Source organism: Hesperophylax consimilis, chromosome 13 (genome assembly GCF_061612785.1).
Source record: "Hesperophylax consimilis isolate HC1 chromosome 13, BYU_Hcon_1.0, whole genome shotgun sequence".
Classification (NCBI taxonomy): Eukaryota; Metazoa; Arthropoda; class Insecta; order Trichoptera; family Limnephilidae; genus Hesperophylax; species Hesperophylax consimilis.
In genome coordinates, this window is record NC_142848.1 from 21817482 (window position 1) to 21842262 (window position 24781).

The window sequence follows — 24781 nt, forward strand, 5'->3', positions numbered from 1 at the left end:
GTACTTATACTATCCTCTTCGAGTTTCAACGTCTGTACGTCAAAGTCGCAATTAATCTCAAATTAACGTGATATAGAATGCCAGATTTTGTAAATCATGTTCCTGATATTAAATGTATGGAGGGCCGCACAAAATAGCTCGGTGGGCCGCATGCGGCCCGCGGGCCGCAGGTTGAGTATGACTGATATAGCCCAATAAATCATGCCAGAATGCTATAATTTGACATTTAATTGCGTGCATAGGTATTTCAAAATATATACCGCGTACGGGTATAGATAAAACGGAGCAAATTAACGCGTTCAAAAGGTTAAGCCACCTGGAGACGAGAGTTGCGGCAACAGTTGGAAACTATTCCAAAATTCAAAAGTCTCCCTAGTGTCACATCGGTCAATGTGCTCACCTCCATATTTGACTGTAATGGATTTATATGCCCGCAACTAAAGTCTCTCATCTGTGGGCTGCCTAGAGCTACTGCTGTCAAACAGTACGAGATGATTGGATATCCTAACACAAAATGTAGTATTTGTAAACTTAATTGGGGACAAGGAAGAGATAAAACCAAAGAAAACATTTTTACTTAATTTTATTTAACATAATTATTTTCAAATCAGAACGTCGATTCAAGTAAAATACAATAAATGCAAAGATTCACTTCAATACACTCGACTTGTAAGAAGAACTAAGAAATCTCAAGCTCGAGAATAATGACATGTTATGTATTATAATATATATAAAAATATATTTAGGCAAGTACTCTCATAATCGCATACAGAAACAAACATCCAAGATATCCCCTTTCCGGCTTCATCCAATAACATGATTTTATTTCAACTATGCATTTCATTACTTCAACTGAAGAAGGCTGTTTTTTACATCAAAGTGAGATATTCTTAAGTCAGGTCTTCTGCGATGCATTTCCACAAACATTGAACCAAATGTATGTGCAAACACGAGTAATTGGGCGTGTCTGTACACATTTTGTATGCAGACAATGTTTGTGCAAACATTTGGTTCAACGTTTGTGGAAACGCATTACAGGAGAACCGCCTTTAGATGTGCATCAACAAACTCTTATGCCTAAAACGAGATGATCATTTCAATCACTTTCAACCTTTATCACATTTATTTACATTGAAATTACAAACAATCAATTTATTTAAAATCAATAATTATTATTCATTTTCGAAAATAGTTATGTACAGTTTGTCTAAATAATGTCACCTGTGTTAGGGAAACACTTTGGATAATCAATGTGATGAGAGGGAAAACAGAAATAAAATAAAAAAATAAACAGGCTAATCAATCAACCAATATTGCTTGAGATTTCTTAGTAGTAATCCGTAAAAATACCAAAGCTTTTAAATATGTATGTATGTAATTATGTTCACAGTATAACAGAGAGGTGTAACTTAATACAATAATTTAAACCTGAAACCATAGTCGTGACTTGGCAAAACCTGCGTCTGATTGAAAGTTGGAAAAACAATTACATATTTGATTACAAACAGAGGCAGTGATAATGTGGTGGTGGGAGAGAAAAGCCGGTAAGCAGGTTTGTTTGGTGGCGAGAGAATTTAATAAGAGTTGAATAGCAATCAGTTTATACAGGTGCAAAGGGTTTAGTCCTTATTTGTTAAATCGTGAAAAGGGAATATAACTCTGCAATCTCTCTTCCGTTATAATTTGTCTAAAGATATTAAAGCCTTGGATAAATAATATGTTTTCTGTTTGTTTAACTTCTCCGAGGCTGGCTGCTGATGTCCAGGGACTGTGGGCTAGGCGTAGTGAGAGAGAGATGGACTCAAGTCTATCAAAGCATAATGTCAAGGTGGCTTAATTTAATACTCTTCTTCTTCCGGGCCGGGGGGATTGTCTCCGTCTAATTCCTCGGGGGGAGCAAATCCGTCCTAAACACAGTGAAAGTTATAACATTAGTTTGGGTTTAGTTTTTCGCCCAGCTGGGCTTTTACATAGATTATAAGAACAGAATGTAATGAGCTATCCAAAATATTACATAAATACATATTACGCATCCAGCGCTTTGTGCGTAGTATATTTTACGCATTAGTTTTAATGGAAAATGTCTGTCTGTCAAAAAGAGAGCTGCCCAATATTCTCAGATAACGACTGCTCCAAATTAGTCGTGGATCACTGGTAAAGTGATTAGGTACTTTTAAACATAGAAAAAATGCCAGATCAATCCGCGATTGTGTTGACGTAGATCATAATTGTGTAGACCGGGCGTCTCGAGTCACGTTCTCACAACATAGAAATGGTTAATCTGAAATAAAAATATAAACAACCAATTTCGGATTTTATGTAGGCATCTACTGCCTCTATCGCATGAACGAGATTCGAGACGCCCGGTATACAAAATGTATACAACTGTAGCCACACCAATCACGGGTGCTAACTGAGTCGACAGCTCATCGATCAAATGATTGGGTCGATTGTGAAATTGAATTATGTTACCTCAAATTAAACAATAGACCGAGTATTTCATATCACCCACATCTTATGAACATATTTAACAAGTATCTATACCATACAGAAATATAAGTTCATGCTATTAATAATAATAATATTTGGATGACTTGTATAGCGCCGTTTTTGTGCAAAACCACCTCAAGGGTATACTTATCATCAATACAGTAATTAGTAATGACTAAATGTAATAAATCAATAGATTCTGCATATAAATACTTCGATTTGGAGTAGTCAACATGTTGGTGGAAGGGTTTGTATGTTTAGGGATACTTTTGAGTAGTATTGCATCCTTAACCCCTTAGAATAATTTGTTCGCTATTGGGAACAGCTCAATGGTCTCATAGAAATCGTTGTCTCCCACACTGTCGTGGTGAGAAATATAATCTAAACAGTATTAGAAAGAGAAAAAATCTCGCTTTATATTCAAATCAAGAAGTTAACCCCTCAGGCCTCTGGCATATTCTGTCAAAAGGTTGGAGTATTTCCACTTCGCAGTAGAATTCAAATAATTCTGAACGTATCTGAAAACTATTTTTAAAGGTGATGAAATACGATTTTAAATATTATTATGTATTGGAATTAAACATACGATTTTTGAAACATTAAAATTATTAGCATTTTGAATGCAAAAATATTTTTTTTTAAATGGCTCACTTACGTTTTATTATCTAAACACTGAACTAAAATTAATGATAATGAAAAAACACATATTTTATTGACAAATACAAATGTATTATAAACATTAATGTCACCTTATTTTTTTCGTTTTGTATAAAAATAATTAGTTAAAAATTCACAAATTTCAATAGGAACCTTTGGTTTCAAAGAGGTGAACATTTTCTGTGGTTAACTTCTTGATTTGAATATAAAGCATGGTGTTTTCTCTTTCTAACACCATTTAGATCACATTTATAACCATGACAGTAAGGGAGACACAACAATTTCTGTAAGACAATAAGAACTGTTCCCAAAAGCGAACAAATAAACGGGATTAACTACAGAAGAATTAAAATGTAAACCTCTATGAATCCAAAGGTTCAGACAGCAATTTGAGAAAAATTATGAAACTTTCGTGAATTTTTTTAATATGAAATGACAATAATGTTTATAATACATTTTTATAAAAAAACTTATTTTTTCCATTATCAGTAATAATTTTAATTCAGTGTAAGTATATATAAAAAAAAACGTAAGTTGAGACATTTTTATATTTGGATTCAAAATTTGACAATAAAATTTGAAAGCTTATTTCATCAGCTCTCAAAATCAGTTTTTAGTTTTAGGACACTTTCAGAAATATTCCATTTATTTGGATTTTATTGCAAAGCGGAAAAACACAAATTCTGACAGAATATGCCAGAGGCCTGAGGGTTAAGAAATGTAACGTAAATATCCCGTGGTATAATGAGTGCAGTGAGAATCCAAAATAAACATTTTAGTGAACCAGGGAGCCGTGAGGTGTTGACTTTGTATAACCTCAACAAGAAAATCCAACAGAATACCAAATATATTCTTGCTTGTAAATGGATACTAATAAAATGTAATCACTGACCATAAACCTTTGAACATGTTAAAACCATTATAATTTTAATTATTAGTTGTGCAAATTTTGTGATTTCCTTCACAGAAATAAGTGCCATTGAAATACTTCAAGAGTTGTTATTATTTAGCTACAAAATTAAGTTAGTAATAAAACCGATTAATATAATACATAATATGTACCTTATTTTGTAAACCGAAAAAAATAGGGTGTTCAAAATATACCAAACTAATTAACACCTTCACCATTCAAAAAAATCACAGTATGTTGTTAAATTAACGAAACAAGTGAATGATTACAAAAAGGTGCTCGAAGTAATTAAAATAAAGAAATGTTTGAATAATTTGTTAGTGAAAGACGAGTTTGTCCATGCATACAATAAATAAGGTACATACAAGAAAATTTTGAATCCCAAAATCAAATTAATAATGAAATGAATGAGAGGTGTTTTATAAAATATTGTTTCTTTTTGTATCTATTTAAGTAAAATATTACTTCGTAAAAAAAACTACAACGTTCCCAGTTTTGACTTTTCACAAAGTGGAGGTTAACGGTAAACAGTATAAAGCAAGCTACTATATAAATGTACTACTAGAGAATACAGTCAGGGGTTTGTGTCAGGTAAACACACAACACAATACAAACAGGGTGTAAACTTTGTTGCGCTAATACATTGTCAAATAACTTACAAAAGAAAAACAACTGCAAATTAGATGGAAGAATCTGTGGTAACATCTGTATTAAAACCATTTGCTTCCTGAAAAATCACAGGATCAAAACAAAAATAGATACATAAAACAATGACATGCACTGAACAGTCGATGGATATATGAGTACGTCAAAACATGCCAATGTGTCCCGGTAAACGAAACCCCCTTTTTACGTTCTGTACCCATAACGCACACAACACAACTTCATTTTGAAGAACTGGCAACTGCTTTCACTTCAATCTATAACTGTATGTGTTTGGCTTTCACTCTCTTAACTGATTCTAGATCAGTTTAGGAATTTAAAAGCTGTTTAGGCGAATATATTTTACAATAGTGTGAAATTTATTTAATGATCACATAGATAAATATTCTATCCGTTATATTGGTAACTTGTTTTCATTCCTGAACACGACTGCAGACCGGCAATGAACAAACAATAGTTCACATCGATTAATCAATTTAGCCGTATGTTCGTTGGCATCCACAGTAGAGCTCGGGAACAAAGTTACTGACATGATGAATATAATCTTTATCGATGGGGACCTGAGAGAAGATTCCGGTTCTACTTAAGGATAAGGAATTGTCCTTTACCTTAAAATTAACAAATTTTTCACTGGAATCACAGTCATTAATAATTGTAAGGTTAAGGACAAATCCTTATCCTTAAGTAGAACAGGAATCTTCCCTCAGGGGCGATGCGATGTTGACAAAACTTGAGAATGACAAAATTAGATAAAGCTTGAAAACAAAAAAGAAGATAATATTTTGAGAAACAAAAAATGTAAATTGCGACGGAAATTTCATTCTCGATCTTCATAGGTTCAATCAGAGAGTTATGTAGTGAATTTAGCAAATTAATGTAACAAGAAAAAAACAAACGTTAATTAGCAACAATGGTTAATTACAATGAAAAGGTTCACACTGAGGTAACTCGGGAGACATAAAGAGGAGGTTTCAGAACAGTATTTGAAATAAAGATGAGTGAGTATTCCAATACAAGTGGTAGAGTGTGCGTGCGCGTGTTACATTACCTCTGTGGCGTAAAGAATGTCCAAGATCTTGGTGACCAGTTCTGAGCTCTCGGCTTCTTGGCATAATACCTCTACATCTCTTAATTTTCCAAAGTAGAAATCTCTTTCCTTCTCTAGTCCCTCCACTGTGAGCTTCATGTCGTGTAACTTGAACAATTGAATTAAACTTTTATGATTAAAATGAATTCATGGAGACATTTAGACAATTGGTATACAACGATGCAGACAGGAAATTCTATGCAAAAATGATTGATAAAAGATAATGACGGGCAGTTTAATTGAAATTCAATAAGCCGTGACAACTTCTGCATTATTGAAAATACATTACTCATTTTGCAGTATTGATAATATATCCACTTCAGTCAAATCATATTTAGCTGATGTTTGGTATGGAAACAATTGAAAAAAATGGATATTCAGTCTGGGAATAACCGAATAAAGTGGATACATATTTATTTAATTTAGGGACAATAAGGAAGTTGAGTGAAAAATATTTTGACTTATAAAAAATATGTTCATGTAGATCAAAAAATATCGATTCTTAATATATAAATATATTTCTATATTATTATTCTTAGAATTAGTTAAACGTTCTTGAAAAAGCATTCAATAGCAATAGACTGCATAAGCTCCACGATTGGTCGAAAGAATTCTGACGTCACATGTGTCGTTACTTGTACGTACAACGGATCACCTATGGTGCATCTCTTTCTATTACATGAGAGATGGTCGATTTAGATGAGAGAGGTGTATAGGCCAAAGGTTTATTTGGGTTTGTCAAATATATGTACGTATTTGTTGTTATTATTATATGAAATGGATTTCTAAAGATACATATTCGTATAGTGCTTTATAATAATATGTTGTTTATTGCATAACTTAGAAGTTTTTATTATTATACATGTCACATAGCATGTGATACACTTCAGGCCGCCGGCCGCCCAAAAAAGTCTCACAGTGATCTGGGCTGTAAACCGTTATTTTACTTTTGGTCTTTACTTTTCTGCGCGGTGGTCTTGAATTCGCGCGGGGAACGTCAACAAGTAGCGACGGCAATCCCGTACAAGTACCGTACCGCGCGGGAAAAGCAAATATTCTAACTTAAAATATTAATTTAACTATGAAATCTAAATCAATTTTCTTTTTTTTTTAATAACATCAATTCTAATAGACGGTTAACATTGGTAAAAAAATTACTGGAATTCCTTGTTGAAGAATTAAAAAAATTTCCATACAAAATGCTCCAGCGACGTGGTTTTCACAGTTCGAGTGACGTCACACCACACCCCGCCTGTTACCGCTCGGATTCCGCTCGTTTTGGCGGGCTTAATAAAATTTAAACTTTGAGAATTAATTTAATTATGAAAACAAACTTTAAAAAAAAAAAAAAAAATACCTGTATTTAAGTTTGAATGCGAACATTGATAAAAAAAAATAAAAAAAATGGACTCAACTTCCTTATTGAATCAAGTGGATATTAAATTTGGTCTTTGAATAACTGAATCAAGTGGAATTTTTGATCTGGTCCCGAAACTACTGAATCGATTGTATTTTTGGTTGATCTGGGAATAACTGGATAAAGCGGACATTGGGTCTGGGAAAAACTGAATCAAGTGTATATTTGGTCTGGTCTGGGAATAACTGCATAAAGTGGATATTTGGTCTGGTCTGGGAATAACTGAATAAAGTGGATGTCTGGTCTGGGAATAACTGAATAAAGTGGATATTTGGTCTGGTCTGGGAATAATTGAATAAAGTGGATTTTTGGTCTGGTCTGGGAATAACTGAATAAAGTGTATATTCGGTCTGGTCCCGGAACAACTGACTGAAGTGAATATTTGGTCTGGTCTGGGAATAACTGAATAAAGTGGATATTTGGTCTGGTCTGGGAATAACTGAATAAAGTGGATATTTGGTCTGGTCTGGGAATAATTGAATAAAGTGGATATTTGGTCTGGTCTGGGAATAACTGAATAAAGTGGATATTTCGTCTGGTCTGGGAATAATTGAATATAGTGGATATTTGGTCTGGTCTGGGAATAACTGAATAAAGTGGATATTTGGTCTGGTCTGGGAATAACTGAATAAAGTGGATATTTGGTCTGGTCTGGGAATAACTGAATAAAGTGGATATTTTGTCTGGTCTGGGAATAATTGAATATAGTGGATATTTGGTCTGGTCTGGGAATAACTGAATAAAGTGGATATTTGGTCTGGTCTGGGAATAACTGAATAAAGTGGATATTTGGTCTGGTCTGGGAATAACTGAATAAAGTAGATATAAGGTCTAGGAACAACTAAATAATTTGAATATTTGGTCTGGAAACAATCCAAATACATAGGAAAAGATTGGAAAAGTCACAGATTGCTGATCATTAATAAAAAGTGAAAAGTTCAATACCTGGCATGTTAATTCATCTATTTTCAAGTCTCCCCCTTTTTGCGTTGGGGCTACTCTCGCTGCGGGTCTTGTGTTGCCTTGAACTCGGGCCACTGAGGAGAGTTACATCGATTATTACAAAGAAAATTGATTGCTGGTAATACCTAATTTTACCTATTTTACAAGCATTTAAAATAAATGAACTTCATTTAAATTTGACCTAAGAGACTTGGGGTCATGGGAATCGAACCCAGACTCACAGATAACGAGTCAAGTAGACACCCAAATAGAGTAGATGAGTCTTTGAATTAAATATAATATATTATATTTTTTATTTATTTTGACAAATAGAGGGGGAAGATGAAAATAATTTAAAAAACGAGAAAATAACATCATGCAAGTTTGTTTGTGCCCAGAATTAATAAAATATTTGCAGATACTCAAACTCTATTTGACTACTCACCATTCCAACAATTATAAAAAAAATGATGCATACAACTTGACAAGATTAATTTTGCAGTCGGTGACGTTGATCAATGTTGCTAAAAAAGTAATGAATTTAAAATTTAGTTTATCCGTTGGTTCATATTTTTATTATTTTTCATATTTCATATTCATTCACTGCAAAGTAAACCATGTCAAACTGTGTTACGACTTAAAACACAATGTATCTTTAATATCAAATTAGTTAGTTAAGTTAGCATTAGTTGATAAAACCTGTGATACCGGCTTAGTACAAAATTACAAGTGGAAAAAAAGATACATGTTTTAAATCACATTTCCACCGATGTGTAATTTTTATCAAGTTGATATTATTTTTAAGACATACAAATAACTATAAAAAAATATTCTCTAGGCATCTACTAGGAAATACAAATAATGAATGGTTTAAAACAACATCAAACTAATGGTGAAATGTCTGAACAACTCATGGTCTAAAAATGCATTGAATACAGAATGCATATTCAATGTATTCACATTCCAAAAATGGAATAGTGAACTAATCTATCTTTTATATATAAATGTTTGTTTGTTCAAAATCTTATAATTAACAACATAGTCTATCTATGCAAAAATGATCAAGTTTCTTCCTAAAAATGCATATTTTGAAAGCAAAATTTGCAACATGCTGAATTTGACCAAAATTAACATTTCTATTAGGGTAAAAGGAATTTTAAATGATTAATTCGGAGAGCGCTTTGAGAGCTCCACACCATGGATGAAATGCTTTTATAAATCGATATATTGATCTTCATTTTTTGGCAGAAATGGGTTATGAACCAGACTACCAAGGAGAAGCCAAATTTGTATGCGTACAAATAAGGAATCTCTAACTCATACCGTTCCAAAGATATTTACATATTATTTCAACAGGTTAACCCTCCCGCACCCGAAGGGGATAATACACACTCGCCAAGTAAGAGTTTTGTGCGATATATAAGTTGTTTTTTTACATCATATACTCTATAATTTAGGTAATTCGAAGAAAAACTATTCAGTTATCGATCCGCATCATTTTTTTTAATACGTAAAAAAATATCTATTGAATTCCAACGAAATTACTCTCCCCTACGGATCCCCATTACTTTTAAAAATTAATGTGTATTCGAGATACGCTCGATTTCGTGCTCAATCTCTTTTACCGTTTTGCATTACTTAATGATTGACTGCGTGTGAAGATGGGCGTTATCTGGTCAAAACGGTAGGTATAAGAAAATATAGTGACTAATATTCGAGTGTTACTGGAAAGGACAAAAAGAGTATTAAGAGACAATATCAATCCGCGATATATGATACGCATTTCGTGTAACACTTTAGGTAACGTAAAGGTTAAAATCAAATTTTCCACGATATTTACATTTTCAACTTCGTTTATCTCGAAATAATGGCTCATTGAAATGCAACGGGTTTAGTCATCAAAATTGTCAAAAAATTCACTAAACTTGAAATTTAATTTCACTAAATTTATCAGAAATTATTTTTCCTTGTGGCATGCACTATTTTACAGTCTCTAAGAACTATACCTCCCATATTCGTAGCAAAATTTATATTTTGGGTTATTAATAGGAAGCAATTTAGTAAAGTCAAACTGCTGATAGATATACTGTAAACTCTCCTCTTTCCCACAAGAAACGCATACAAAAGAAAGAGAAGTTATATACAGGGCGTTCGGGGGTAAAGTGCAATAACTTCAGGGGGGTGATTGTACATGATAGTAGTATAAGTAAAAAGATGAATAACTTTTTAGAAATTCCAACGTTTTAAAGTAGTTTTCAGGTTTAAAAAAAAGTTAATTGTTTGTATGGGAAAATAAATAATCTTTTGTGGAAAAATATTTTTGTATGGGAAAAATGCAAAAAGCGAGGTTACAACGGAGCTTTCAGCGGCAGAACTACTGAGATCAAATTACCGTTAATCCGTTAGTCAACAGTATTCCACTAACGGCTCTTACAGTCTATTTTATTTCACACCGCTGATAATAGTGCATTGTAGGCGTTTCTACGCGCTCGAAGTAAGGTCAATTTTATCTTACTTTAGACGAAATTGATCGAACATTCTCAAATATCGTAATTCTTAAAAGAACAGAAAACAAATTACATCTGTCTGCCTGGGTTCTGGCCCTACGAGGGCACATTGGAGCAGTCCTCTCCAGGTGCCAAATTGTCAAGGCGCTGATTATATCTAAGAGACCTAGAGATTATTTAAAAAAAAAAAGGCTACACGAAAATACAAATCATCCGAATATTATTGGTTACAGTGGTCACCTGCCTTGGAGTCTACTGGTTTTGACAAGGGGCGCCAAAATTTTACTCGCGCCAGGCGCCGTTTGGCTGAGGGCCGGCCCTGGTTTTAGGAATTGAAAGACGATCTAGTAAAGCAAAGTGGCTCTCAAATTGGTATAGATCATACTATTACGAGGGATGTTTCACAGAATTTAAACAATTTATCATATATTAAATTAATTTTCAAGTTCCATTCAAGTTGTTATTATTTCAGTTATGTGAAAAAATTAGCTATAATGATATAACGAACTTGAAAATTAACTTTGAAATTTGATGAATTGTTCAAATCCTGTGAAACAACCCGACCTTAGCATTTTTCTGTTTCATGTTTGTCACAAACAGCGTACGGGGAGAGGTAATGATAGAGCTTTCAGTGGCAGAACCATAAGAGTTGTTCGAGACATTTGTTTGTTGAGATGATGGTATGGTGAAAGCTTTGTGTGGGTGTAAGCGTGTATGTAGAAAAGAACATTACTGCTGGTGGGCTTTTGGGGAGTTTTCATAGGGGCGGCCAGCACTGGGGTGGGCTTCTTGACTTGACCGGAGCCCCTGGGGGCCGAGGCGCCTCCCATGCCCATGGGGAGACCCTCCCGCTGGCCCAGTGCGTCGTAGTCCGCGCCCCCGTAGTTGGCGTCAAAGAACTTCTTGAACCACTGCAGGAATTCAAAGTTATCCTGGAAGCGGCCCTTCACCAGCTTGTCGATTGGCACGATCTAAGGGCGCGGCGGGCGGTGACGGTGGCGGTGATGGAACAAAGGGAAACAAAACCATGTGAAAAACAACAAACAAATAAATCAAATTAATACTTTCGGTTCCTACTTTGAGACAAAACATGCGTTTGGCAAAAATTATGTGGATACCACAGCCGAGTCGCAACTGGTCCTGGCATCTGGAGCCAGTGGGGGACCATGGCAACCCAGATTGGGGTATGTTGTGAGGCTGAAGGTAGTGGGGAAGAGGAAAGTGGGCAAGTACTTAGTTAGCTAGTTTGGTAGTCTTTCACCAGGGCGATACTGAAAGTAACTACCACACTGGCACCATCTAGTGATGCAATCACCCCCAAGGGTGCTTCACATTTTTTGACCTCATTCACGGCAGGTTATTCCAAGAAAGTGTACACAGCGCACTGAATGCTTTGTCACATGATGCGTATAGCCTACCTAAGATTGTCTCTCACAGTAAAGATCAGTCAAGTATGATGGTGTCAGCCCGTTAAGATAAATTTAAAACTGAATATTTTCTGGGGTTCGAAGCCAGTGCAGACTATCACATAGAAGAGGAATGACATGAGTAGTTGGTGGCACCGCATATTAATGCAAGTATGTACATACACGGTGGACGGAAACTCGTAGTACAAACATGGAAACTGGTGAATCTATATCACAGAGGAAACCTTTTTTTTTTTTTCGATGAGCAATTGTTACAATTTTTTTTTTACCATTACCTTTTTTTGACAAAATTAAAAAAATAATTTGGAACCGGGTCTAAGCTTCGACACGTTTAAGAAGACTGACTGGAGGGACAAGAGCGTGAAATTAAAAAAAAAGTATTTTTTGAAAACCTTGTAACGATTTTATTTTTTATTTTTAAAGTAAAATTGTCTAGTATGAACGTTATCTACGGGTTTACTGTAGATTAATAAATTTCTGACTCATAACTGCCGATAAAAATATCATCATTAGACTCTTTTTCGCTCATAACTGTTGCCAGAACGACATTTCTATCTCATAGTCGGAACCGAAACTGTCAAGAAATGTGAACTCTTCATTGATGTAACATAAAGGAAATAATACACAATGTAAACATAAAAGGAATGTAATAATCTACGGTGAGATGTGCGAGGCGGACGTATTTGGTTGTTTGGCCCAAAGTGATGAATCTACCCATGCTGCCTATCCAGTTACTGAAAAAGAACAACAGTTAACAGAGAACGTCACACACAAGCCACTGGGACATCCATACAATATACAAGATTAACGTTTACAGCAAAGCCTATAATATATATTACGTACAAATTTAAACACTAACTCTTGTAAAAGTAACATATATTTTTAATACATAATATTATTATTAACTATGCAGTAAAATAGGATACCCTTAAACATACAGAAAATTGGTCAGTGTGACATTGAAATATATTGGGACTAAAATTAAGAAAAAAAAAATCTTACAAGCGCAATTGAAAGAAGAAGATTGTCTGCAAACTTAGCCATATATATTGACAAAAACATCTTTAAACAGGCATATTCAAAATGTATGCTATTGGTACCAATTGGAAAGTTTAAAAAAACTAAGGTAAACGACAATACTGTTTTAAAATTCAAAAGAAAACCACATTGATATTTACATACAATTTTAAAACACGATGATTTCTGTAGACAGAATCATAACACTTTGTCGCTTGACAGTTGACTCGACTACTAAAATAATATCACAATCTTGGCACCTTCGCGGTATTCATTCGGAATCATCTTTGCAAAACATATTTCGCTTACTAATTGTGTGGATGCATTTTGAAATGGATATCCACTAGTACTTCAATGTCACTTTAACCACATTCCGTACTGTACTGTCAACACTTGTCTGCGTACAGATGGCTTGGTGGTAGAGGGGCCCCCCGAGCACGAGGCCCAGGTCGGGGGGAGCCCCGCCTAAGGGGAGCCCCCCGCGAGCCTCGTCACCCTGGTAATCCCGCCCGTCGTAGTTGGCGTCGAAGAACTTCTTGAACCACTGCAGGAACTCAAAGTTGTCCTGAAAGCGGCCCTTCACCAGCTTGTCCACAGGAATCACCTGGGGAAGTCAAGGGCAGACCGTCCTCTTCAGTTCACGGATAATGTCCCCAAGAGAGTAACAAAATTAAGAACAAACGTACCATTTTCTAGGAAAACTAAGTATGTTTTACAAATTAAAACCATTTGAATAAGGAACTATACCTACATGTATTTATTTATAGTAGAAATAATAAATTAAGGATTTGATGATTTCCGCGGCTAGTGGAAGCTCCTTAAAAAGGTTAGAAAACGGGTGAAAGTCAACGAAACACCAAAAAATTCTGGCAGTATTTGAAGACAATAGTATCATCGGCAATAATAAGGAATTGGGGATCGACAATTCAAAGGTTAGCATAACTTTTACGTATTTCATGTAAACAAAAAGATACTGAAAATATTTTATTCCCACAATCCCTCATTTTTATAACAATTTACATAAGTTTTAATAATGTATGAAAAGAAAAATTTAAAAGTGTCATTTATGCCCATTATTCATTTACCCACACTGCGACAATGTATTTAAAAAAAATTCTCCATAAAAAATGAATCAAAATTAATGAATTTGTGATTGTGGTTTAAATAAAAAGTCATTAAATCACAGAATAAAAGAACATCAAGTATTGAAAATATACAGGAAATATTAACCGCAAATGGCAATCTCTGTTGCACCAGTTGTCTGCTTCTAAATATAACTATGCTTTAATCTGCAGATATACATAAAATAACATTTATTTGTAATGCTATAAATTTATGGAGATTTTCATTTCATAAATAAAAACGCGTTGCATGTGGCCATATTTGATACATGCTCAATGCTAATTAATTAATTCATCATAATTTAAACAGTAAAACAGTAAACTTACAGTATGATTCGAGTACTCAAGTATAATAAAAATCCGTTAAAAATACTATAATTTCGAACGTTGTGTCTATCCAAAATGTCTGAAGCAGCAAAAATTCTTGTATAGTGAACTTTTCCATCATAAGATTTGTTAAAAAGTTTTTGCAACTATTTTCAGCTGACGTAATGAGTTATGAGATTTGAAATATTCGTTATATTTTCCAAGAATAAGACAATTTGCCTGATTGTTTGTCCAATAAGAAAACAGATTTCTTAAAAAAATGATTCAGGTCCAATAAGTTAATCCTTACAATTTTGTAGTGAAAAAGTAGGGTGGTGCAAAAAAGTACATAAAATTATTTTCAATATAAATTAAATTCTTCAATTAGTGTGAGGAAAGCATTTTCGAATATACGCCAAAAAATTATACAAAAATATTGAAATTTTTCAAAAATTAGATAACTGTGTATCTCTACTGTGACTCATTACACATTGTAGCATTGTATTGTATGACAAATCCTTCTCAAATTGGCTTTGTATCTTGACCAAACCATTATTGATAACATTCCTTTTGTGTAGTTTAAAACTTCCTTTTGTTGTTCATTTGTCACCCAGCACACTCATTATGTTTTAACATAACATTTTTAGTCAACTCAATAACAGACTGTTGTTACCCACAGAAAGAACATTATCCAATCATTATATAACACTTATGTGTTGAGTTAAAATGATGACCACATAAAACTAATAATACTGAAGTCATTGCATTTGAAATAACCCAAGAAATGTTAATGACACCTATAAAACGCAGCATTCAGAGTATTAGTGTCTTATAAATAAAAAAAAAATAACATCTCATCGACTTATTGACATTGTTTGTAAAAAAATATCATCTGATCAATTTTGACTTTTTTTTGAAAAAAAACATTTTTACACACTAATTGCATTCATGTGAGGTGTATTCAACAAAGATAGCAAGATCGAGCAAAATTCGAAAACGAGTTACATATAAGGGGCGGATAGAGTAATGCACAATGTGGCAGCAGGTTGGGTTTTTAACTCTCTAAACACACAATGTTTTGATGCTTGTTGTCCCTGTGCGCGGTACTTTTTCATTATAGGTGTTCGCAAGACAACTGTTAGGACGTCAACACAATCCAACTGCTGCATGGTCCGCGTACAACAGATTAACAAACCCATCACTAAAACATTCATTTTTGAATTCATAATAATATATGAGATAAAAAAAATAGCCAATGTCTACAACGTTTCAAAAGGAAATCACCACTTTTCAAATGAACTTATCAAAATTTTCCACACAAAATTATTATTTTTTAGCAGAAGTGTCAATTATAAAAAAAACATATCATGGAAAATAAACACTGCAAAGTAACAAAATTTGTACAAACTGTAGTAACTGGCTGTGTTATAATTAAACAATTATTGTAATCAATCACCAAGTTATTGTAAACAGGTTTCAGTAAAAATATTTTGTTGTTGTTCAACAACAATTGCATGATACTGACGCCTTCGTTTCTCTACACCTCATGTAGATCAAAAGACCGTTTTTGAAGTGATAGTAACATTGAAAGTAAGAGATTACTAACCTTGTCAACATTCATCTTTTTAAATGACGCCTGGAGTATTTTAAAGTTCTGTATATATTCGTGTTCCAGATTGGTTTTGAACTTGATTCTCTTCATGGGCACGGATCCGGTGAATAGCATGTCCATGAACTGACAGTAGGCGGCTCCCGTGCACAACTCCTCGATCTTGGAGAAGCTGGAGGAGAGACAGTCGTTGACCCAGGCCAGCATGTCGTGCCGAGACAGATTTTCTGTCGTCACATTTGTTGAGTATACGTTGACTGCCATTGTGCTATTATCTATTCTTCCTGAAAAGAGAAAAAAAAACACATTTTAGAAGAATATTAAACAGAGGATATATAAACACCGATTCATCTGTGGTACCAGTGTCCCACCTCAAAGGGAAGCAGACTCGGATACCCAGGAACCTCATTGTGGTACCAGGAGACACCACCAAACAATCAATGATAACACTGGAGAACTTAATTAACCTCTTAAATGCCAGCGTATCCCTAAGGATAAGTATAAAAAATCATTTCACTGAATATAAGTACCTATTCTGGGGAAATTACATACGGTAGATCAATTCTTGAGATTTCTCTACATGGGGGAGTATGGCTACTACCCGTGGCTCTATCCTACTGATTTTATTTTGGGTATGCTCGGAATTAACTATCTACGGGTCAGGAGGGATGTGCGCATTGCTACACATTTCTTAAGACTGATTCGTGGATGGTTTGAAAACTCGGTCATCATGGAGAGCATTCATTTCTATGTTCCTGATAGTTATCTACGTCACTGACGACATAGACTATTTTATCTCCCGGCCTGCAGAACTAACTTGCCAATGGTCATGCCTATGGGGAGAGCAATCTTGCTGTTGAACAGAATCAATTCAGATATATACATTTTTAGCATCAATGAAGTTTCCTTTAAAAGGCAAGCTCTATATAGTTGATATACACACTGTTAATATTAATCTAAGAATTCTTATTACAAAAATATTTTAAAAACGCATTGAAATTAACAATTTTGTAATGTTTTTCAAATGAATAAACAGAATTGAATTGAATTTACTATTTTTATAAATATGAAAGCACATTGTCTGGTGAGATGGTACAATTGATAAAAAAATAATTTTGCAAAAACCAAATAAGTTATGATGAACATACAATCAGATGGCGCATGGAATTTTTTTTGCAGCGGACACCAAGAGTTAAAGAGACTGAGCTACTGTGGCAGGAATATGATCAAACGTTGGAGATAGAACAGTAGATCTTCGGCCTCGGTTAATATGGGATCTATGCAGACATAAAACAATTTTTAATTCATAAATGATGCCTTTCATAAAAGAAGTAGGATTAGACATGTTTATCTCAGCACAATTTTCAGATCTTTGTGCTTTCATCATTTCTTTGCTGACGACCTAAACAATCTTAACCCTTAGGAGCCGAAGCCCTGCAACTGCAGTGTTGAAGAATCGTGCCCGTGCACGTCACAAAGCACTGTGTCGACCTCATACATTCATTTTGCTTTTGGATATTACTTCTACTGGTTCGTTAAACAAAAAAATCAAAATGTCACTTTATCAAGTACTAGTGACGTGTACCCATCGTTGTTGGGGATTATCCTTAGGAGATAGACATGTACCATGGTGGACTTTTCTGTAGGCCTTTTTCTTCTTCTTCGATGGCGCTACAGCCCATATCGAGCTTTGGCCTCCTGCAACAGTCGCCTCCAACTCCTCCTGTCCTCAGCGGCTGACTTCCAGTTTGTCACCTGGAGAAGCTGTGCTGCATCCCCTCTTACCTCATCTTCCCACCTCAGTCTGGGTCTTCCCACTTTTCTCTTTCCACCTGGGTGACCAGTCAGAATTCTTTTTGGGACGCGTGTATCCGGCATTCTCTGTACATGACCAGCCCATCTCAGCCTGAGGAGTCTCATGTGTGCAGAGATGCTAGGGGCCTTATATATATCGTACAATTCTCTATTGTGCCGGATACGCCACTGTTCGTCCTCTTTCACCGGTCCACATATTCTTCTCAGCACCTTTCTTTCAAAAGTATCCAGCATTTCAGCCATCTTTACTGTCAGTGTCAGCGCCTCACATCCATATGCCAATACAGTTCTTACAATGGTCTTATATATGGTTATTTTGGTTTTTCTGTGGACACTACGTGACTTAAACACTGGCACCAAAGAGAAGTATGTTTTGTTGGCTGCTGTGATTCTTCTTCTGATTTCTGCTGGATCCTCATTGTTCTCTGTCAGGCTGGAGCCCAGGTAGGTGAATTGATCGACCACTTCGTATGAGTAGTTGTCTTTAAATAGTGCACTACTTCTTCTTCTGTGCGAAGGGTTCCTGCTCTGTACCATCATTTTTGTTTTGTCAACATTAACTCGCAGTCCTACTTCCCGCGCCGCTATTTCTAAAGGGTCGAAGACCTCCTTAATGGCTGAAATTGATCTTCCGACAATGTTGATGTCATCCGCATATCCGACAACTTGACTGCTCTTGAAACAAATATTGGAGCCAGTGTCTATTAGTGTTTTTCGTATTACATGTTCGAGCACAATGTTGAAGAGAGTGGGAGCCAGACTGTCCCCCTGTTTAAGTCCCTGTGATACTGTAAATTCTTCCGACAATTCTCCGTCTATTTTGACCTGACATCTTGAGTCTGACATTGTGGCTTTTATGAGCCTAACCAATTTAGGTGGAATCTGGAATTGTAGTAGTATGTCATATAGACACTCCCGATCTATGCTATCATATGCTTGCTTGAAATCAATGAATAGTTGGTGTATGTCTATGTCAAATTCCCAGCACTTTGCCAAGATCTGTCTGACGGTGAACAGTTGGTCTGTTGTGGATCTACCGGTGCGGAAGCCTGCCTGATACTCTCCCAGTAGGTTTTCTGCATATTTATCAATTCTTTGTTTCAGTATCATGGTGTAGATTTTATATGCTGTGCATAGGAGTGATATGCCTCTATGATTTTCGCATTTTAATTTATCACCTTTCTTGTGAATTGGGCATATTATGCTTATTTGCCATTCCTCTGGGATTTTTTCCAGTGTCCATATTTTAGTTATTAAATTGAGTAGCAGATTTCTCAGATGCTCATTTCCATATTTGAACAACTCTGCCGGGAGGTTGTCTTTCCCAGGTGATTTGTTGTTTTTAAGTTTCTTTAGTGCAGCATTTATTTCTTGCATTGTTGGTGGATTCGCTGATTCTTCATTACTTGATTCAGTGGGGATGTTGGTAGGGTGACTTCTCAGGTCGCTATTAGGGTTGAGAAGTTTATAGAAGTAGTTTTTCCACACTGTTTTTATTTGTTCCTTATCTGATATAATTGATCCATCAGCGTCTTTGCATAGTGTTGTATTCGGTTTGAAACCCTTCTTGAAGAAGTTTACTCCCCTATATGCTTCTCTAGGATTATTATTGACAAAGTCCTGTTCCATTTTTAGCAGTATATCATTCAAGAATTTTCTTTTCTTTCCCCGTATCAGCTTATTCGTTTCTTTTCTCGCTTGTTCGTACGCCTGTTTTTTGTTTCTTGTTGACGTTTCCAAGTACTTTTTTCTGAGTATATTCTTTTCAGCTATCTTTCTTTCACACTCTTCATCAAACCACGGGTTCCTGGGCTGTCTGGGCATGTTTCCGACACTTGATTCCACTGCTCTTACGATTGCTTCTTTTATATCATTCCAATCTTTTTCGAGTGATTCTTGGGAGTTCTGCTCAGTGATCTGATCTGGTAGTCTATTTACAAGGGCGTTGTGATACTGCTCTTTGCCTTCTGGTGTTTTTAGAGCTTCCGTATTGATTTTTGGAATAGTTGGTGATTTTTGTGTCCTGTTGTTTGCAATTCGGCTCCTATAGGTGGCCACCACCATGTAGTGGTCTGAATCACAGTTGGCACCCCTATACGTCCTTACGTTTGTGATGCTCGTTGCCCCCCTTCTTTCTATCAGGACATGTTCAATTTGGTTATGGTGTCTACCATCTGGCGACGTCCAGGTCCGTTTGTGTATGTCTTTTCTTGGAAATTGAGTCGAGGCCACGATTAGGTTTCTTGATTCTGCGAAATCAATCACTCGGGTTCCATTATTGTTAGCGTGCTTGTGTAGACTGTTCATTCCTGCAATGTGTTGGAGCAGAGGATCCTGTCCTATCTTGGCGTTAAAGTCTCCAATTACCATCTTAATGTCGTTCGATGGTAATGTGTCGTAGACCTGTTCGAGTTTCTGATAGTATGTATCTTTCATTATGTCCTCTTTATCTTCCGTTTCAGCATGTACGTTGATCAATGTTACGTTGAAAAACTTCGTTTTTATGCGTAAGCTGCACATTCTTTCATTAATGGGTTTAAAGTCTAATATGCATTTTCCCATTTTCCGGTCCACAATGAAGGCCACTCCGAATTTATGATGTCTTTCATTTCCACTATGCAGTATCGTATGCGTTCTTGTGTCAAATGGCTCAGATCCTATCCATCTGGTTTCTTGCACCGCCATTATGTCAATTTTATATTTCGTCATCTCCCTAGTGATCTCTCCTAGGGCTCCACTTCTATACAGCGTCCTTGCGTTCCAGGTAGCTATTTTCAAGTCCTTATTTCGTTTGCTGGGTCTTTTCCTAAGTTCAGTTGTTGTCCGAGGCTCTGTGTTAGGATTCGTAATAGCGTTGCTTTTACAGGGAGAGGTTATTAGCCTCTCGCCCAACCCCCTACCAGGAGGGCCAGGGTTTTTCTGTAGGGGTTTCCATCCCTTAGCTGGGGGGTTCCGGTTTTATGGCGCCGGAGATTCGCCATTCATCCTCTTCTATCTGCTATGGCTGATGGTATTGCCATTGGCCACATTGCCCAGGGCTCGCGGGGCTTAAGAGACCACTCGTGGACGCTAGGAGTAGGACTATTGGTAGTGTTGCTAATGGAATGCAACAGTGGCGTTACACGGTATTTGATGAGTGACACATTTTTCCCAGCAAAAAATGCGTCTCCGTGACCCTACCAAACTTTGAGCCCCTAGGCCTTTTTAAGATGTACAATTCCGTAGTGTACTATTTTGATGTCTCAAAAGGTTTAGCTAACCTTAGCAATGAAAGCGCCCGATTTTTTTTTTCAACTTGATTACAAAACATTGACTTTTCTCTATTTTCTATAAATATAATATGCATGTTTTATATACATAAACCTTCCGGAGGAAGTTCTCTAAATGATAATGAAAACCCTATAAAAAACCGTTGGGCAGTTTAGAAGAACTAAGCGCACAAACAGACGGATGCGGATAGCGACTTTGTTTTAAACTATTTTCAAATATGGTATTGTCTTGAAATGCTACATAAAATGGATAAGCCAATGAATTATGGTTCACAACACAATCATGATTCGTATCTTTAAATAATTATCAACTACACAACACAATTAAGTTCTTTCTCCAATTAATTAGCAAATAATCAACAATTACTGTTGGATCTCTTATAGACTGCCATGACGATTATCACTGAATGGTTCAGAATGAAATATTGAGAAACTACAATACCGTGAAACTGTATATCCTTTGTGGCTTTGGGAGCCTCAGTAGAATTGCAAAAGCTACCATTTAATAGACATGGCACGGATTATGTATAGATCTCTGGCATATTGACTGTTATATTTCTTAAAGATTCTGTCAGAAAGTCAGAGAATTTGCGTTTATTTCCTTATCACAATAAAATCCAAATAAATGGGATATTCCTGAACATATCTGAAAACTAAAAAGTGTTTTTGAAAGGTGATGAAATAAGCTAACTTTTATTATTAGAAAAAAACATATAGTTTCTGAAATACTGCATTTTTTAAATCAAACATAAAAAAGTTTGAAAAATGGCTGACATTACTTTTTTTTCATATAAACACATAACTAAAATTACTCAATAATTAAAAAAAAACACATATTTTATTAGACAAACCATTATTGTCATCTCACTTTTTTATCAATCCGTAAAAAAATTCATAAAGTTTTATAAACATTTCTCAAATTGCGGTAGGAACTTCTGTTTTCATATAGGTGTATATTTTAATTATTCTGTGGTTAACATCTACATTAGAATATAAAGCTTAGTGTTTTCTCTCTCTAACACCGTTTAGTTCATATATCTAACTATGACGGTAAGGGAGATACAATGATTTCTATGAGACCATATGAGCTGTTCCAAAAAGCAAACAAATTGACTCTACAGGTAATAACTGTTTGTTCCCAAAACTGAACAAATTAGCTCGAGGAGTTAAGATAATTTATACAGCTACATATATACACATATGTACAAAGATACATTGAATTATTTGTCAATGGCTGTAGTCCGCCACGCGTTCCTGCGGCTTAGTCTCTCTGTGTAGATAGAAAAATATCAGCGCAAATTGCTTTTAAGTCCAAGAGATGGCCCTGTTATTCAAAACGCATGTTTTAAACTGTCATAGGTGACATCTATTATAATATAGGTATATAAAAACAAAAGCGTATTCCAATGCAACGTTGTGTCAAAATTTCAAAGCAATCTGTGAAGAACTTTCGGAGATTTAAGATTTTGAACGATTTTTATTTATATAGATAAAAAAATCGATTATTATGAATAATTCATTACTTATCAATGGACATTGGATTACATGTACTATCAAAATGGCAAATATCGATTTCGTTGCAATCTGCGATCTAATTGCATGAACTTGAGCAATTTGGTGGTATTAATTTTTTTTTTAATCCTCAACAAATAACCATTTTGATAATATGCAATACTATTTCTAATGGACAGAGAAAACATTGAACGTATGAGAAGACTGGTCATTAAATTGTAAGAGAAAGGTACATTATGAGGGTAATTAACAATGATTATAAATCTGTTGATTATTAATGATAGCGGAATTGCAGTGTGCAAAAATGTATCAAATTCCACCTGGTGTGTTTGCACACAAGTTATGACCACAAGCTGCAGTCATAAGTCAATATTGAAACATCTGTTAATCTACGGAAAATGTTGCACTGGTAAATAACTGGGAATGGAAAATATTGAGAATCAATCATCCTTTCTAAGATTGAAGGCATAATAGGCATAAAAGGCGGAGAAGATGAACAAACTAGGTTCTTAGTTTGTGTTATTTAAATAATTTATGAGTATTTCCTAACCTATAAACTTAACCTATCAAATCAATTTTTTTTTTTGTCAAAATATGTGAAATTTTGAACTATTATGATTGGGAAAAAAGGAACTTTAATGCAACTTTTATCATCTCACCCGACATGAATAGTTGTCTCTTGTAATAAGGAAGCTGAAACAAAGTGTATTTAAAAAAATCGCAGGGTGCAGGAGAATTCTGCAATTTTATCATAATGTTACTCCTGTCACTGAGAAGTCTAAAAGTACCTACCCCAAATTCATCAGAATATAAATAGATCGAAATTTAAAAATAGAATACATTTAAATGAAAAAAAATACAAGTACCTACCCCAATTTCAAAATATAAATACATGGTTCGAAATTTAAAAATAGAACACATTTAAATGAAAAGAAAAACCCTTCAAGAAAGTTCCTACTCCAATTTCATCAATGTATAAATAGATTGACATGGAACCACCCATATCATTATGGAGGAACCTTTAGAAGTAAAACTTCAAATAACTTAACTAGTGCCATGATAACAAATAATTAATCAGTATGGTAAATTGTGTACAGGGAGACTAGTACTAGATGGGAAAATATTGAAGGTCAAAATTGTAACTAGCAAGTATGTAGGAGGTTTCAATAGTTATTTACAGATGTCAGATTACATCACGATTGGGTGATCTAAATTAACAATCTTGTACCTGCTTAAATTAATAACAGATTTCTACTAAAATATCATTACAAATACGATTTTTTTATGTGCGCTTTGAATTTCTCGTCCCGTGTTCTTATACGCATCTCAAAACAAGAATTCATTTGACGTCACACCATTGAGATATCAACATCTGAAAAAATAAGGTATCTTGACGGGGTAGGCACCAAAAAATTATTTTTTCTTCGGTATTTCCATGAAAGTAAAGAAATGACACACTTTTATTTTTCTACCAATATTTCTGATCAACTACCGGATGCCCTGTATACATAAAATATCAGTGTTGTTATCTAACAGTTCACAGGAGTGCTACAGATTGTATAGCGCAGTGAAACATTAGAAGCATTCCCAACTAGCTATTATGTTTCTATGATTGTCGACATTGTTATGAGTGTACAAGAAAAACAACATTGAGTAAAAATGACTGCAGAATCAACTTGAACAATTTTTTTAAAATTCTTGTGTAACATAAACAAAAAATATCAGAGCATTTCGAATAGTATACATGGTGTCCGGAAACTAGTGGTACAAGCGGGAAATCTACATCGCATTTGGAGATGATTTTATGGAATAAGTTATTTTGATTTGAGGTTTCATTTTCACTCAAAGTTTCGAGTTCGAATTTGGAATTTTTTACATAACTATGAAGATTTATAAATTAAGATAATTATAATTTATGCAAATATTCGGAGATGCAACCTGCAGGGTGAAGATTTCTCTAATGATAGCCAACCTCCGATAGGAGAGGGTGCCAGAATATAAATGTCACAAGATACTACTTTTTAAAACATCA

At 35.0% G+C, this 24781-nt stretch overlaps 1 protein-coding gene across 2 annotated transcripts in view; it reads right to left on the reverse strand.

Annotated features, from left to right (window-relative positions):
* Positions 1–566: 566 nt before the first annotated feature.
* Eb1 (microtubule-associated protein RP/EB family member 1) overlaps positions 567–24781 on the reverse strand; it is a 28837-nt gene continuing 4622 nt past the window's right edge. For both annotated transcript variants that reach the window (XM_089638866.1, XM_089638867.1), the window contains exons 2-6: positions 16151–16437; positions 11407–11644; positions 8170–8261; positions 5769–5915; positions 567–1907 (exon numbers count right to left, since the gene is read on the reverse strand). In XM_089638866.1, coding sequence (XP_089494992.1) covers positions 1839–1907; positions 5769–5915; positions 8170–8261; positions 11407–11644; positions 16151–16417 — 813 coding nt within the window. In that variant the 5' untranslated portion in view covers positions 16418–16437 and the 3' untranslated portion in view covers positions 567–1838. The remainder of the gene's footprint in view (positions 1908–5768; positions 5916–8169; positions 8262–11406; positions 11645–16150; positions 16438–24781) is intronic.